Here is a 16,594-nt window from a genome sequence, read left to right as displayed (position 1 = left end):
TTTTTATAAAATGATTTCTGATAACCAGCCTAAAACTTACGACTATTGTGTGTGTGTGTGTGTGTGTATATGCAATATTGAAACAGCACTTAGGTTCTCAAATACACTAGGCAAGCCTTTATAACTGAGCCCACAATTTTAGTTCTTTCATAAGGTGGTAGTTCATGGGGTTTCTGTTGTTGTTATTTTGTTTTTATTTGAAAGTAATTGCTTTTCAGTTCTTTCTAACATTATTGTTGTAATTACCAAGAGGTTCAGAAAGTTGATTCTTTCATACTGTAGAACTCAGAAATTGTCAGCTTGTCTATGTGTTTATATTTGGTATTATACTTTTAAGTTTTATTTTCCTTGCAGAAAATGTAAAGTTGTGTGAAGAAAAAAAATAAATGAAGTTTACCATATTGCTGGAGTCTGTTTTCTTGCCTGGCTCCAATGGGCTTTTACAGTGATCAAATAGAATAGGCTGTGCTTTTGAATGCAGGGTTTCTTTTTCTTTTTTCTTTTTTTTCTCAGTAGCTATGGGGCCAGTCCTGGAACTCACTCTGTATTTGTAGACCAGGTTGGCCTTGAACTGAGATCTGCCTACCTAGGCCTCCCAAGTTCCGGGATTGAAGGCACGTGCCACCACGCCCCCCACTTCCTTTTTTTTTTCTTTCTTTCTTTCTTTCTTTCTTTCTTTCTTTCTTTCTTTCTTTCTTTCTTTCTTTCTTTTTGTTGTAGTTTATTTATTTTTATGTGTGTGGGTGTTTTGCCAGCATATATATCTTTACCACATGCATGCCTTGTGCCTGTGGAGGCCAAGAGAGGGTGTCAGATCCCCTGAGACTAGAGTTATAGACAGTTGTAAACTGCCACATTGGTGCTGGAAATTGAGCCAAGTTCTCTGAAGGAGCCTTCAGTAACCACTGAGCCCTCAAGCCCTCTAGCACAAGTTTTTTGTGTATGAGTTTTGTGAAATTTTTAGCATTAAGATAATTCTAGGGCTGGAGAGATAGCTCAGTGGTTAAGAACACCTATTTCCAGCCCCCAGGTTGAATGATTCATAGCTACCTGCAACTCTAACTCTAGGGGAACCAACACCCTTTGTGACCTCTGGGGCATCTGCACTTACCTCATACATATACCCAACAAATACACATAGTAAATAATAAAAAGTTTAAAGATATTATCCTATTTTACTGGCTTTAAACTTTTAAAAGATTTTATTTGATAGGAAATATAGTACTATTTAGAATGTTCATTTTGTCTGTTTTGTTTAAATAGGTAATTTGTGAAAGAAGCAAAAACAAATCTGTAGAACTGAAAGAAAGGATTAGAGAATATTTAATGGGTGAGTTGTGAACTCAGTACCTGGCATGGAAAGCCCTTTGCAAGAGACCCCTGGATGAGAGTGTGAGTGAACGTGTGAGTGAACGTGGGGCAGCACAGGTTTGTCTGCTTTCCTAAGTTCTGAAAAAATGCTGTGAACTCAGAGCCTTTTGAAATTATCCTTTGTTTTCCCCCTGAATACTGTACCTCCTTGCCTGATTTCATACTGCATGTTCTTGTTGTAAATTTAGGCTCTTTTTTTACTTGATTGCTGTTTAAGGACTCACCCCGTCCTTGGGGCAGGTTTCTCTGATCGCTTCTCACTAAAGAGGGCTAAAGCCCAGAACCCCTCGTTTGGTTAGTTGGTTTCTGAGGTGTATTTGGGTCTGCCTCACTCTGCCCTGCTGAGGCTGTCCAGCTTAGCTCATCAAAACTGGGACCCTTCAGGCCATTATCCTGCTGGATTGTGGAGGTACAATATTCATTCATGTTTATTCTGTATCTCTTCCTCTCTATCTGTTTCCTCTCTCCCTCTCCCCTCTTCCACTTTCATCCCTCTCTCCTAATAGTTGTAGGGTATCTACCGGAGAAAACTACTCAGACACAGGTTTAAGCCAACAGAAAGTCTTTATTAGCTAGACAGCAACGTCACTGATTGTTCAGGATCCTAGTATAGCCCCGAACCTTTCTCAGGGTGAGCTTAATTTAAGCATGCACACATTAAAAAAAACATATCCTTGGTTGTCATTCTTCAGTTAGCAAGTACAGTTAGCCAGATGCGGAACTACAGAAACCAAAAGACAAGGTTGGTATATTTAGAGACCTTCCCAGAACTATAAACTTGGATAAATTAGTCTTTGTTTTTATTTTGGCAGGTGGTGCTAGGTGCCGAGTTTTATGACCTGAATGGTACTTCCACCAGTTGTACTAATTCTGGGAGCCCACTACACTTCATTCCTTTCTTTTGGTCAGGAGCTCCTATTGTGGCCTCTGTGCTTCTTGTCTGTGTGTTTCCACTATAGGGAAATGTTAGTTTCAGGAGGGACTGTCCTACTGTGTTTTTCAGAAGATGGTGTACCTTTCCTTCTGTCTTTTTACCCAGTTTATTGTTTCTGATCACTGAGTAAAAATGTAGCTCTCTAGCCTCTGTTTTTACCCTTTTTTTCCTTCTTAGGTATATATAACCATGGTTATGGCTTGGCACAATGTCTCTGGGTATTTTCTCAGGTCAGAGTCTGTGTAGCCTGTGTGTCTGTGACATTTTGTAGAAACAGGTACTAACTCCCAATCTAAGATTATCTGAACTTTTAATTGTACTCTAATCTCTTCCTTTGTGGTGGAGGTGGCAGAGATGTCTCTTGGGCTATCTGGCATTTGTTGGAGGCTACAGTTGTGTTACAGAACACAAACTTCCAGAAATACCTTAAAATGTAATTAGTTACACTTTGTAGCAGGACTTTTCTTGTTCGTGATCATATAATATCTTGATCAGTGCTAAGATCTGGTTGCCTAGCTTTTTTTCTGAGGTAAGCATGGTATTTCTGCATTTCTGTTTCTTTTTGTTACTCAGTCTTGTGACACTTTGCACACCTTCCTTGTTTTCTGCTGAGGGTCCTTAAAGCCCAGACAAGAGCTTCAGTGGTTGTCCTGTGGTGGCTTTCACATTCTAGACTTAATGATCAAGGAGCATGCTGCAAGACTAACTACAAAGAAGACACCAGCGCTTGGATCAATAGAGGGGAAGAATATACAACATCTTAAGGAAATGAATAGGATAAAAAGGCAGACACAAGACCACCAAAGGCATGAATCCAGTTTTGTTGATGTAGTGTTGTGTTTTTCTCCAAAGTGCTGGGGACTGAACTCTGGGCCTCAAGCTACCTTTGGTCTACCTACAGGCCTCTACAGGCAAGCTTTAATATCCTTCAGTGATAGGGTATATTCTAGGAACATTTTAGTATACAAAGTCCTAGGTTCCATCCTCAGCATGTGCACACACAATGCACACACCGGGGGGGGGGCACAAGATATTTAAGGATTTGAATATTGAAAAAAAAATAATATTTTATGAGTGAGTAGTTTTTACATGAATTTTGGTGTGTACTTTCCAAAAGACAACCATTATTTCAAAATTCACAAAATGGGGAGGGGATAGAAATCTGTCATTTAAAATAATCTTATAAGTATGTGGTTTCAGTCACAAGTTAAAATATTGAAATGTTAAATACATTGATTTTGTTTGTTTTGAGACAGGGTCACACTATATAATCCTGGCTGTCCTGGAACTCATTATATAGACCAGGCTGACCTCAAACTCACAGAGATCAGCCTGCAGAGTGCTGAGATTAAAGACCTGTGTCACCATGCCCAGCCATTTCCCTGTTTTTAAGAAAACTTTTTATTTTACTTTTGCATGAATGTTTTGTGTGCATATGTACCAGTTGCTTGGTGCCCACAGAGAGTAGGAAGGGTGTTAGATTCAGTGCAGCTGGAGTTAAGACAGCTGTGAGTCTTCATCTAGATACTGGGAACCAAAGCAGTAAATTCTTAACTGCTCAACTCTGTCTCCACCACCCACTTTGGTTTTTGAGATAGAATTTCATGTACCCCAACCTGGTCTCAAATTCACAAAACTCAGGATGACCTTGATTTCTGATCATTTTCCCTTGGCCTCCCAAGACTGGGATTGTAGGGCATAAACCATCACACCCAGTTTTAGGTAATGTTTGGGATTAAACCTGAGGGCTCTTGTATGCTAGGCAAGTGAGAATTGTTAAAGATGTATTTTAATGCTGTGTTTTTTAGTATGCTCTATGTTAACATTCTTTTAAGTACAAAAATAAAGATATAAAAGCTATTAAAAGCACTTAAAATAAAAATTCCCAGGTTATTGTGAGCAGCATGACAGGTCAATATTCCAGCACACCTCTCACCTCTTTCACACAACAAGAAACCGAGTCAGGGAAGAAAGAAGTATGACCTCTGTGTACTAAGCTCCTCTTTGTCCCAATCTGACTCTGACTCCAGACTCTTAGCTTCCTTAGATGTGTCTGTTGCTTGTCCCTTCCTTAGGTGTTGCTTGCCCTGTTTTTCCTTACTTTGTTGTTGTTGTTTCATTTGTATTCAGTGTGTATCATGACAGGAATTCAATGGTATATTTTATATTACAGATGAATATAAAGAAAAGGTTTTTTTGTGGTAAGAGACATGATATCGGTAGGAGAAAGAAAAGGTAGTTTGACTCCCAAAGTTTTACCACAAAGTAGGGTTGTCTAGAATAGTAATAGATTGGATAATTTTTTAAAAATTACATGATGCCTTCTAGATTTGAAGTTTTGACAAAATAGCATTGGTAAACCTTTGAACAAAACAGGAAATTGAAAATTGACTAGAGACGATATGGGATAGGTATAAATATTATTCACCTATTTGTTTGCTCATAGTTCTTTTTACAGATATACTCATGCAGATATAAGAACTTGAATACCAAAAGTATGCATCTTCACCAGTAATCTCAAAGCTTTGCAAGGTGTATCATCATCTCCATTGTGCAAACAAGGCTCAAGGGAAAAAACAAAAAGTAAAAACCTGTTTTAGTAGAGAATGGAGGGAGGCTAAGTAGTTGCTGGCAAAAACTGGTCTTGGCACTCAAACCTATATTATTACCTGGTCCCTTCTGTGAATTGTTTTCCTTGCTGTTCCCCCAAACCCTCAGTCATATCAAAACCAGGTAAGTAGAAGTTTGTGGTTGACATTTCCTTCTCAGGTCACTACTATGTGCCACTTCTGAGAGCAGAAGACACTTCTTCTCCTGTCATTGGTGAGCTGTGGTCCTCAGACCAGAAAGCTGAAACTGCTAATGCTGAGCACTATAGAAGTAGCCCCAGAGATCCTGTGATGACACTGAGAGCTTTCGTGGGGCCTCTGAGTCCATCCAAGGTGAGTGATCAGGGAAGGAAGTTTCAGGAGCTGTTCTGTCTGTCTACATTTTAGGGTTTGGTGCTCCAGCCTGTTGTTTTGTTTTGGTCTTGGAGCCAACTCATGAAAATCTAAGGTCATCCTTATCTGAGACAACCTCTGATAAAGTGGTAATGAGAATTTAAGAGTGTTTTTTGTTGTTGTTGATGTAGCCAGGGAAGGTATATTGGAAGCCCAGACCTACCAGCATAATAGTGTTTTCCTGAGCAAGCCCCATTTGTCCCTTACCAGTCTATTGTGACTTCACAGTTGCAAATTCAAATTCCAAGCTGAGCTTCCTACACTTCTAAGTGAGGAACTCCTAACCCTCTCTCCCTCCATGTTCCTGAGTTTCTGTCATATACCTGTCTTTCTTTGAGGCCATAGCCAGTTAAGTTCCTGGCATGAGATGGTCAGGAAGTTTATAATGATGGAGTTTCTGGGTCACAGATTATACATGCTTCTATGCCAGATTTTCAATTGATGACTTTCTCCAGAAAATATCTCACTGACATGCATAAACTATTATTTAAAAATCTAAATAAACTGGTCATGGTGGTACAGGCTAATCCCAGCTTCATGGGAGGCTGAGGCAGGAGTATCACAATTTGAAAACCAGCCTGTGTTATACATATATAGTGAGACCTTGTCACAAAACATTCTAAATAATTTTCAAGAATGGAAACCTTTTTAAAATGATGTTAGATAGTTGGTATTATAGCTTCATTCTATGCCTTGTTAGCTTAGTAGGTGATATGTCAATCTCATAAATGAGTTACATTAAACATAAAATTCCAGTAAGGCTTACTCATGAGAAATTGATATCAGCTTCTCTTTTATATGTAGGGGAAAATGGAATATGTATCAATGAGTTGGCAGGTAGACTGTTGGAGCCCAGTCCAGCAGGAATCATCAGGGGGTACCTGGGAAGGGGCACAAGAATAAGGAAATGGCAGATTGAGAGAAACAAAGAAACACTGGATAGACAGGAGGACTGAAGGTGAATACCAACCAGCCCAAGTTTATTTCAGAATTCACTTTTATACAGATTAAAGGCAGAACAAAGAGCAGTATAGTCAGCTAACCGCCTCTCTGCACTGTCCTTGGGAGGAAGCACAAGCAGGTGCGTTATCTGTCGCAAAAATTCAGATAGCAGCAAGTACGTAGTAACTCTAACTAGATGTGCAATACACCAGTCCAAATCTTAATAATAATGTGTTCTTTCATCTGGGCAAAAATGCTCTTATGGAGTTAATCAGAACTTTCTTACAGCCCTCAAATTTGCAGGCAGAGCAGGCAAGCTGGAACTCAATGGCTTATAAGTCAGAATTGACTCCAAAAGGAAACCAAGTCACACGTGGGCTACCACAGTAGAGAATACCTGTTGTTTTTAGGATGAGGCCTCACACTTAATGCCATCTTAGGCCAGATCTGACCCTCAGCATGGGACAGTACAGAAGGCACCTCTCCCTTGCATCACTTTTCCTGGGGAGTTGTAAACAAACAGCTACCTAGGAGAAGTCACACAGCCAATCCCACCTTCCCCTGGTCCCATGAGGTCATGCTCACTCCTGACTATACGGCAGAAATGACTGCAGAATCTGTAAAGTGGTAGAAAGCCATTGAGTCTGTGGTGTTGGTTCAGAGTCTCGGGTAAGCTACAGGAAGGAAGCAAAGCCTGTCTTGCCACTTTTTTTTTTTCTAGGCAGAAGATTTTCGAAAGCTCTGGAAAACTCCACCTCGAAAGAAAGCAGGCGTCTTCCACAACATCAGAAAGTCTGACCCAGAACGAGGCATTGAGAGAGTGGGAAGGTATTCACAGAACCATGTCAGACAAGCTGAGCAAAGTGTGCTATGTGGTGTAGATAGATGATGATAGAAAAATATTAACTGTGAATACTAAAATGTAATAGTTCCCAAGAGGATTTACTGGGAGCTGATAGAGCCTTTATTCATACAATGTGCCAGTTTGACCCTGCAACAGACTCTGCCAAAACAAGGATATGTATTAGGATTTATGTGTGACTTTTTTTGCTGTGAGGTTGGTGTGAGTGTACACTGGGCTTCCACGAGCAAGAGTCACTTGATATATATAGAGAGAGTAACTCTTCAAAGGACACTGCAGGATCTTACCAATAGGGGAGCACTAGGAAATGTCCCAAGTTTAGGGAAAAGTAAGATTCCTAAAATTAGTGTTTTGGCACTTCAAAGATTAAGTGCTATTTTCTGTGGACTTTGTTTTTGTTTTTCTGTTTTCTCAACTGGTTAATTGTGTTTTATTTCTTACAGGGAGCTAGCTCATGAGCTGGGGTATCCCTGGGTTGAATACTGGGAATTTTTGGGATGTTTTGTTGATCTGTCTTCCCAGGAAGGCTTGCAAAGACTAGAAGAATACCTTACCCGGCAGGAAATAAGCAAAAAGGCTCAACGAGAAATAGGAGAAAATAAAAGCTGCCTTCAGGACAGAGCCTCAGTTTTTGGTAAGCAAGTGCAGGTTTGAGGTGTCTGTGGGTTTTCCTTTTTTAACCGGCTCTTACGGTAAAACATTAAAAAAAAAAAAAAAACAACAGTTCTTTTCAGCCTGGCAGTGGTGGCGCACACCTTTAATCCTAGCACTCAGAAGGCAGAGGCAGCAGATCTCTGAGTTCGAGGACAGCCTGGTCTACAAAGTGAATTTCAGGACAGCCAGGGCTGTTACATGGAGAAACCCTGTCTTTAAAAACCAAAACCAAACAAGCAAAAAGGCATCACAGAAAGCTCTGTGTGTCTGAGCCACCCATATGTATATGAATATAAAGTACATAAAAATACAGAATCACAGCAAGCAAAGTGAGTGTAAAGGTCTAAGTGGAAAACATGACATCCTGTCAAGGAGTCTGGTGCTTTTGGCTTTGTTTCCTGACCTAGATATACTTTATATTTGAATATAATGTGTAATGTCAAAAAAAAAAAAAAAAAAAAGAAAAGACAAGAAAGATAGGCTCCAGAATTCTGGGCACTGTATTTTGTCAGCCACTGGAATCAGTAGAACATGAGACTCTTAATCTCATGATCGTGGGTTCAAGCCCACATTGGGTACCAGTTGTAGCACAAATAATAAAAACACAGAGAGGGGCTGGAGAGATGGCTCAGTGGTTAAGAGCATTGCCTGCTCTTCCAAAGGTCCTGAGTTCAATTCCCAGCAACCACATGGTGGCTCACAACCATCTGTAATGAGATCTGGTGCCCTCTTCTGGCTTGCAGGCATACACGCAGACATAATAAATAAATAAATATTTAAAAAAAAAAAATAAAAAAATAAAAACACAGAGATATTTATTGAGGTTCAACCTGAAGATCCAAAAAGTAAAGCAGCGAGCCACTGGCTCTTACCTCCACCTGCAGGAATCCTCTGACTGAAACTGAGACCTGTCTCTTCCCGTTTTATATTTCTCTCTAGTGCTTGGATTAAAGGCATGCACCACTACCGCCCAGCCTCTATAGCTAACTAGTGTGGCTGCTGGGGTTAAAAGTGTGTGTCATCATTGCCTGGTGTGTATGGCTGACCAGTCTGACTGTTTTACTCTCTGTTCTTCAGGCAAGCTTTATTTATTAAGACACAAGTGAGATATATAGAGTGCCTATAGTACAAAGCAAGTTAATGGAATGCTTGGAAAAGGTTAAAACTGAATACAAAAAAAAGGTCAAAATTTGCCAACACCATTTAAAAAGGGGAAATTAGTCTGTTTTGCTTACCATGAGCAAAGCCATGTATTCAGTCTCCAGCACAAGGAGGGAGGTGGGGGTAGATACTAAAGTTTTTAATACTGTAAGGAAAAGGGATTGGTATGTAAAATGAGAAAAGATAGGGATTTTTTAATTAATTTTTAAAAAGTACAACTAATGAAGAAGGCACATAGCAAACTGGGTGGTGGTGGTACACACCTTTATCCCAGGACTCAGGAGGCAGAGGCAGTTAAATCTCTGCAGAGTGAGTTCCAGGGCAGCCAGTGTGCACAGAGAAACCCTGTCTTAAAAAACAAAAAGAAAGAAAAATGCCTTAAAGTACACTAAGGCATGATTATAAGATCCTAATGTGTAAAGTGTTATCCAGACTCTGGACTGGCATTTCGCTTAGTCCAGTGTGTCTATTCAAGTATTCAAGCACTTTATATATAATATTGGAAACCTCAACATAGCTTACTTCATCCTACAGTTGTGGATTGGCTGAGGAAATAGTTTAGTTCTATCCTAAGGCAGAAAAATCATGCTTTTAAAGTATGTTTTATCTGGGCGGTGGTGGATCACACCTTTAATCCCAGCACTTGGAAGGCAGAAGTAGGCAGATCTCTGTGAATTTGAGGCCAGCCTGGTCTGCAAAAGCTAGCTAGTTCCGGGACAGCTACAGCTGTTAATCGAGAGAAACCCTGTCTCGGGAAAAAAAAAAAAAAAAAAAGCATGTTTTAAAGAGTAATGAATGATATGAACAATTATATAAACAATGTGTGCAGTTAATGGGGAAGAAAACTATATCATTGATTTTGAGTATATTCACATAATCACATAATTTTTAAAATATTAAGATGACTATAGCAACATTGTTGCACCTCACTTGAAAGCTTTCCAGATATTTTACAACTAGCATATATATAAATATAATTAAATGAAAACAAAAAACTAGTAAATTTGATAGTGCACTGGAAGGGAACTGGGAGAAGAGCCTTCACAAGTCCTCCAGGTGAGTTCCTCCTCCCTCTCCCTTGGGCTTCTGCTGTTCCCATGTAGAGCACTGCCCTCCCTGGAGAAGAAGTGGCTTAGTGTTGTTGTCAGTACAGTACCACTTTACTCTTACCTCAGCGACACTTTCATTATTTATCAGAAATAAAACTTAAGTATTAAAATGAATCAAAGTAAAGACAGTGAATTTTAGCAGAGTGTATTAGCATTTGAAAGGAGGAGATGATCAAGGCAAACCTCAGCTACACAGTAAGTTTGAGGCCAGGCTGTCAGGCTGCATGAGACCCTGTCTCAAATAAATTTTACTGTGTGTGGTAGCTTATGTCTATACTCCTAGAATTTTGAAGGCAGGAGGCAGGAAGAGTACAGTGAGTTGGAGGCCAGCCTAAGCCATACAAGAAGAGGCAATCCAGGAATAAAGTTGGGAGACCATGCCTTAAAAAGAAAACAAACCAAAAAAGTAAATTTTTAAAGTCAAATAGAAACTTTAATAACTAGACTTTTCGGTCCCCAAAATAGAAGTTAAACAAATGTATTTTAAAGCTTTCTAAATTAAAATTGAACTATTAGATTGTAAAGCATTTGCTTTGAAAATTAAATTTCCTGGAACATTGTGGGGAAGGAGGGAGACCATTATATAAACCATGTAAAAAGAAACAAGTTAGTGCCTAGATGACTTAGCAGACAGAGGTACTTGCCATAGAAGCCTGGTGACCCAGGCTAAATATCTAAAACCCACATAAAGGTGGAAGGAGAGAACTCCATAAAATGGTTTTGACTTCTAGTCTCGTGCCCTGCATTGACACACATATAACCAACAGCACACATATTATGTACATATACACACATGATAATAAGAAATGAATTCCTTGAATATAGAGAATATAGTTCTGGGGTGAAGGCTATGCAAGTGGGCTGTGGAAGAAGCTGTACCAGGCTGGGAGTCAGTGCCAGGATGTAGCTTCATGTTCCATGAGACTATAAGCAGTTAATGTCCAAAGAATCCCATGCATGTACCATAGTTACAGCAACTACAGTGTCTCAAGTTGTTGATATATTTCATTTGCAGAATAGACATGAAGCCATTTTTCATGGGTTTGTTCTACATAATATTTCAGAGCCTTATCAAGTCAACTTGTGGGAAACTGGCCAGGGGCCCTTGTTTTAAAACCTAAGAAGGTTTTGAATTAGTCATTTCTTGCCTGAGCTGAAGGGTTTACATTGAATGAAGGCTCCTTCCAGTTCTATCCTGCACACTGATATGCTGCTTTGTTGCCCTCACAGGCAGTGGAAAGAAGTACAGCAATTCCATCTCTGTGGGAGCATTTCTGGATGGAGAGGATGATACTAGCTTGGATGAAATTAAAAATCATCAAGATACAGCTCAAAGTCAGAGTCAGCCCACAACCAATAAATTCCAAAACTCTGAATGTGGTTCCCTTCCCTTGGGACAGGTGGACCCTGGAGAATCCTCAGTTGGATCTTGCCTCCTTAACAGCAGAAATGGGCTTTGTCATCCTCTGAATCACAGGACTGCAGATAGAAAGGGACTAGAGGCCACCAGTGGGGAAGAATCCCTTTTACTACCTGTTTCTGCTTTGACTCTAGAGTTTGATAAACTGAATTTGCAGAGTCTAGGAGATAGCCTTCTTGATACACCAAATAAAAATAAGATTCTGACTTCAAGAAAGGATGCCGCAGAGAGTGACTCACTGGTACCCCCTCCTGCAATAGTGAGACTTGAAAATAACCAAATCAGGACCAACAGTGAAGTGTCAGAGGCAATGGCTGAAATGTCTTTGGGTCCCAACAGCTCCCAGGTTAGGGTTCAGGATGGTCTGGAACCTGTGTTCTCATCTGCTATGGGAGATTCCACCTGGAGGCTCTTCCTTTCTGGGTAAGTTAAAGATGCTTGTAGCACTGTAATAAGTATGTAGTTTCTGAATATTCCTCCAGGGCCAGTCTCATTCATATATATATATATTTGAGCTGCTGGATCTTGGCTGCTCTCATAGTTCAGTTGTATATGGACTATGCTGATCCAGTGTCAATAAGGGTGTGCCAACAGAATGATTTGACTCTGTCCTGTGTTTAATTTAAGACTCAAAACCATGTTAATAATGAAGGTACATGATACTACAATGCAAGACCTATCTGGTCTTGAGCCTCCACTATGGCTCTTACCTTGACCAGCCCTGGCCCTGCACAGGCTTTCTGGAACACAGTCAGGTTTGGTGACTAATGTGCTCAGCCTAGATTGGTTCTTTTTTTTTTCCCATTTTATTTTGTGCATGATTGCTGGTGCCTGTGTAGGCCAGAAGAGGGTGTTAGATTCCCTGGAACCGAAAGTTACAGGCAGTTGTAAGCCTTCCAGCCTGGGTGCTGTGAGCTAAACTCCAGTCCTCTATAAGACCAACAAGCACCCTTAGCTGCAGAGCCATCTCTCTAGCCCCTCCAGATTGGTTCCTAAGTTAAATATAGAATGATACCTTAAAAATCTTCAGGCTTTTTTATGCAGTGTTTCTCCTGTCTTTGTTTTTGTTGTTGTTGTTTTTTTCAACATCTCTTCTGTTCTGCATTCTAGAGAAGAGCCATCAAAACTAGATCGGGATGTTTTAGCAGCTCTTGAGCGTGCCTATATTGACCCGAGTCTGTACCCAGCTGTCCACAGATGGAAAAGCACTGTCCTGTGCTATTCACCCTCAGATAGACAAAGGTACTATCACAACATAGTACAGACTGTCAGGGTTATCATGTATGGGTGGCTTTTTCATAGTGACAAAGCTAAGCTGTGTGGCTCCCCAGTGCAAGCCTGGCCTGTATGTTCACATAGATGTCACAAAAGTCAGGTAGGTGGAAAAAAGTAGACCAGGCTTGCTCCTAGCAAACTGTACCAGGGGTGGCAGCATCTAGGATTTGTAGCTGGAGTAACATGGGTATTGTGTAGAAAATCTTCAGATTCAAGATGAAGTACCTCCTCTCTGTAAGATGGGTGTCATGCCTGTTTTTGTTCTGTTTTTAAATCTGTAGATACGCCTTTCAGTGGTAACAAGTCTCTTTTTGGTTTCTGTAGTTGGCCAAGTCCTGCACTGAAAGGGAAGATCACAACTGAGCTGCTGGATCTTGGTTGCTCTCGTAGCTGCGGTTCAGGGCGAAGCAGTCCAGCTGGTAGCAGCTCCAGCAAGCCTGGTCACACCACCTCCTCCCCTGGCCTTCACAGCCCTGGGCGTTACAGTCCAGCACATGGGAGTCACTTCCAAAGGATGGCACACATGGCCCGACTTGCAGCTCTGTAGAGCCAGCCAATATGCTCACTCCTGGGGCTCATTTACTTGTTTTTAAAAAGAGGGGTAATGTGTTTATTGGTAAAAATTCCATAACAAAAAAATTGTATTCTGAGTAACTTTTTAATCCTCTCTTTGAAGATACCAGAATGTTAGAATATACAATGTTACGAGTAAAATTTAAATTTCTGCTATTTTGAAAGTTAATGAAAGCAAACTCAGATCCAAATTGTTTGAAGGTGTGGCTATAGTAACAATGCAGACTTTTCAGGAGGAAACTTCTGGTTTTAGAATAGATCAAAGATACAAAAGCAGCTGATAGGCAAGTGAGGTGCTGCTCTAATTGGGACTGGCTACCTACAGTGTCAGCAGCAGGTCTGCAGTACCTGTATGCACACCCAGTTTCTCAGAAAGATTGTGTGTTGTCTCATTCTTAGCGTGGTATCAGCTTTCTGATATGCAATGGCAAAAACATGTGTTTGTCACTTAATCCTAGTTGTTCCAACTATGAGAAAGCAGGTGACAGGGAAACAAAGGGTTCTTGACTATCTCAGACTTCAGTAGCAGTGCTCAAAACATTGCTAGATTAAAAACTTTTCTTGTAGGGGTAAAAAAGTTAAAGCCATTGGGAGTCTTTTCAGTAATCATAGAAAACTTACCAGCAATAACTGAAAAAGCAATTCTTATTTCTCAGAACTTCAGTATGCTTTTACTTAGTTGTCAGTGTAATGATAATTAGGTAATGTGGAAGTTTCCTAGTCTTAATATTTTTCCTGAGACTTAATTGAGCATGATTATACAAGAAGTAAATCTCATACTTTAGAATTCATTTAAAGAGCATTACACTACAGTTTAAAACTTGACATTTTTAACTGTAAACTCGGTTCAGTTGCTAATGTTTACTTTCCTTGCCACTAGCCACAAAGAGTGTAAAACCACCTTGCTGAAGTTAGTTCCTGGCTCTCTGGCACACTGGCCTGCACACAGGCAGTAGTGTTCTGGAGACACTTGCTGTGTTTAATCCCAATCAAAAATTATACCACTAATTTTGCCAACTTCAGTGCCTTTTATGAGTCATTCTTAATTTTCCTGAATTTAGATTTTGAGATTGTACAATGCAACTAAATGGGTATTAAGATTCTTTTTTGTTCATAAAAGTTTTGGCTGGACTTGGTGGTACACACCTTTAATCGCAGCACTCAGGAGGCAGAAACAGGTAGGTCTTTGTGAGTTTTGAGGACAGCCAGGACTACAGATAGAGACCTTACCTCAAAAAAAAAAAAAAATTCTGAGTTGAGATGTTTAGGATTTCTTAAAGCTTATTTTAATGTGACAAATGAGTCAGAAATACTACAATTGAGATTTAGGACTTTGGATTCAAAGTTTATTACATGAAGGGTTTCCATTCCCCTGTGTAAGCAACTCAGTACAGTAGAAAACAATACAGTTCTAAAAGTATTATCTTTGTTCTCAAAAGAAACAAAAACCCATACATTATATATCCAGCTACGATCTTATTTTCTTACCATTTTGTCCCGTTTTCTTTTTTTGTGTATTTTTTATTATTTACTATTATTTTTTTTTTTACAAAAGTTTATTACAATGTACAACATGCTCCAGGATAACACTTCATTCTAGCTGTAGATGGCAAAGATGTTATGGCAGGGAATCCAGATGTTTAAATAGGAATGGAAGAGGGTCACCATCATCTCAGATATGAGGAACAGCTTACTTTTTGCCAAATTTCTTAATTCTACCTGTGGCTAGGGGTCCCTTCCCCGCGGCCTTGGCTTTTAGCTCCTTGAGTTTCTTCTGCTCCTCTTTTTGTTTCTGCTTGAAAGCCTTATCTTCCTCTTCCATTTCCTTGGCCTGCTTCTTGGGCTGTTTCAGGGGCTTCTTTTTGCCACCTTCCTGGCCCGACATGGCGCCTCCAGACACCCCCTTCTCCAGACCCTGTTTTCTTCTTGTTGTTGGCCGATACTCAAATAAAAATTGAAGTACTAGCTTTGTGCTCACTTCACAGACTACAGCTTTACAAGCGTGGAGGTCAGAAGACAACTTTTGGAACTCAGATTTTACTTCTGTAGGTTGCAGGGATCCAACTCAGGTCATTGGATGTGACAATTTTACATGCTGAGCCATAAGCTTTAAGCCACCTTTGGACTGTTTTTCCACTAGTGTGTAGTATGATACCTGTTAGTAACACCTGATAATTCTATGTCATTAAACACTGTTTTATCATTTTTACACAATGCTTTCAGAAAGATCACTTAATGGGCAGAATTCCTTTTGAGTAAAACTTTAAGCAGTATTTTTATGGGAAAGTACATTAATCTGTGTATCACATTGATATTTGTGAAATAGTCTTCTGTTGACTCAATGGCCTTGAACTGAACAAGTTTACTTGCTGGTTTTTCGTTCATTCTAACATAGTTGATACCATTTGATTATGGGAGTGGGAAGTGGTAGGAAACTAATCTTTTTATTAAACAACCATTAGTTTGTAATGTGTGATGGAGTGTGTAAAGCATCTTTCCTGAAGTGGCATGGTATGGATGAACTTTATAATAGAGACAGCAGAAATCCCTAGTGTTCATTTCTAGAGAAGAGCAGAGTACAGTGTTGTTGAAAATTAGCGCTTGCTGCACTGTGGCAGGGACCAATACCAGATGCTATTGATCTTTGCTGTTTTCAGAAGAAGTAGTTAGGACTTTGTCTTCCTGAGTTGGACCTTGCTCACTGGGCTATTGACACACACACTTGTTATGTCAAGATCTAGTCATTTTCTGTATTTTTATTCTAGTCATTTCAGTATCTCTTATTTGTCTCATTGAAACCACTGAAATGAAGTAAAACACAATAGTCAAGAAGAATCAATGCCATTTAGTGGCACACCACTTGGTCAGTGTTTCAGAAATCATTAAACATCTGTCCCAAACCAAGGCATGTGGTCTCCGTACCCGGCACCACAGAAGCATTTGCCATCACAGCTATTGGGCCTCTTGGTGGGCACCCACTCCTGCCCAGTGTTCATAGCATGTGTAGGTATAGACCATAAGAAAACTGAAAATTATAAAAAGTTCCATATTTAAGAAAACAGGTTATTCCCAGAACTTATTGAGCTCTTAAACTGAGTCTAATGCTGCATTCTGGTTATTACTTTACAAACTCTGGAAACTCAGCTCTGCGTTGTTGGCTTCAAATTTAATAATTAGTATGGTCATTTTTGGGCTTGAGCTGTACTTCATTTCAATGTTTTCCTGAGACAAATGAGAAATAACAGTATAATTTTAAAGTCAGAAAATTAGATTTTGACATAGCATTGTGTG

At 39.8% G+C, this 16,594-nt stretch overlaps 3 protein-coding genes across 5 annotated transcripts in view; 1 reads left to right on the top strand and 2 right to left on the bottom strand.

Annotated features, from left to right (window-relative positions):
• The window catches only part of Ankle2 (ankyrin repeat and LEM domain containing 2), a 28,550-nt gene extending 12,774 nt beyond the window's left edge, over nucleotides 1–15,776 (top strand). For both annotated transcript variants that reach the window (XM_075981184.1, XM_075981176.1), the window contains exons 7-13: nucleotides 1,264–1,330; nucleotides 5,075–5,247; nucleotides 6,971–7,077; nucleotides 7,555–7,745; nucleotides 11,266–11,878; nucleotides 12,566–12,697; nucleotides 13,055–15,776. In XM_075981184.1, coding sequence (XP_075837299.1) covers nucleotides 1,264–1,330; nucleotides 5,075–5,247; nucleotides 6,971–7,077; nucleotides 7,555–7,745; nucleotides 11,266–11,878; nucleotides 12,566–12,697; nucleotides 13,055–13,277 — 1,506 coding nt within the window. In that variant the 3' untranslated portion in view covers nucleotides 13,278–15,776. The remainder of the gene's footprint in view (nucleotides 1–1,263; nucleotides 1,331–5,074; nucleotides 5,248–6,970; nucleotides 7,078–7,554; nucleotides 7,746–11,265; nucleotides 11,879–12,565; nucleotides 12,698–13,054) is intronic.
• Nucleotides 1–16,594, bottom strand: part of Pgam5 (PGAM family member 5, mitochondrial serine/threonine protein phosphatase) — a 33,798-nt gene that overhangs the window by 5,727 nt on the left and 11,477 nt on the right. The window lies entirely within an intron of this gene.
• LOC142855051 (translation machinery-associated protein 7-like) lies at nucleotides 14,994–15,188 on the bottom strand. The gene has a single exon (XM_075981642.1). The coding sequence runs from the start codon at nucleotides 15,186–15,188 to the stop codon at nucleotides 14,994–14,996; it is 195 nt and encodes a 64-aa protein (XP_075837757.1).

Source organism: Microtus pennsylvanicus, chromosome 1, assembly GCF_037038515.1.
Source record: "Microtus pennsylvanicus isolate mMicPen1 chromosome 1, mMicPen1.hap1, whole genome shotgun sequence".
Lineage (NCBI taxonomy): Eukaryota > Metazoa > Chordata > Mammalia > Rodentia > Cricetidae > Microtus > Microtus pennsylvanicus.
Note: the sequence above shows the minus strand (reverse complement) of the source record. Positions and strands in the feature narration are given on the sequence as shown.

Excerpts from the sequence above, each read along its gene's own strand:
- LOC142855051 (XM_075981642.1), bottom strand. The coding sequence starts at position 15,188 with ATGTCGGGCCAGGAAGGTGGCAAAAAGAAGCCCCTGAAACAGCCCAAG.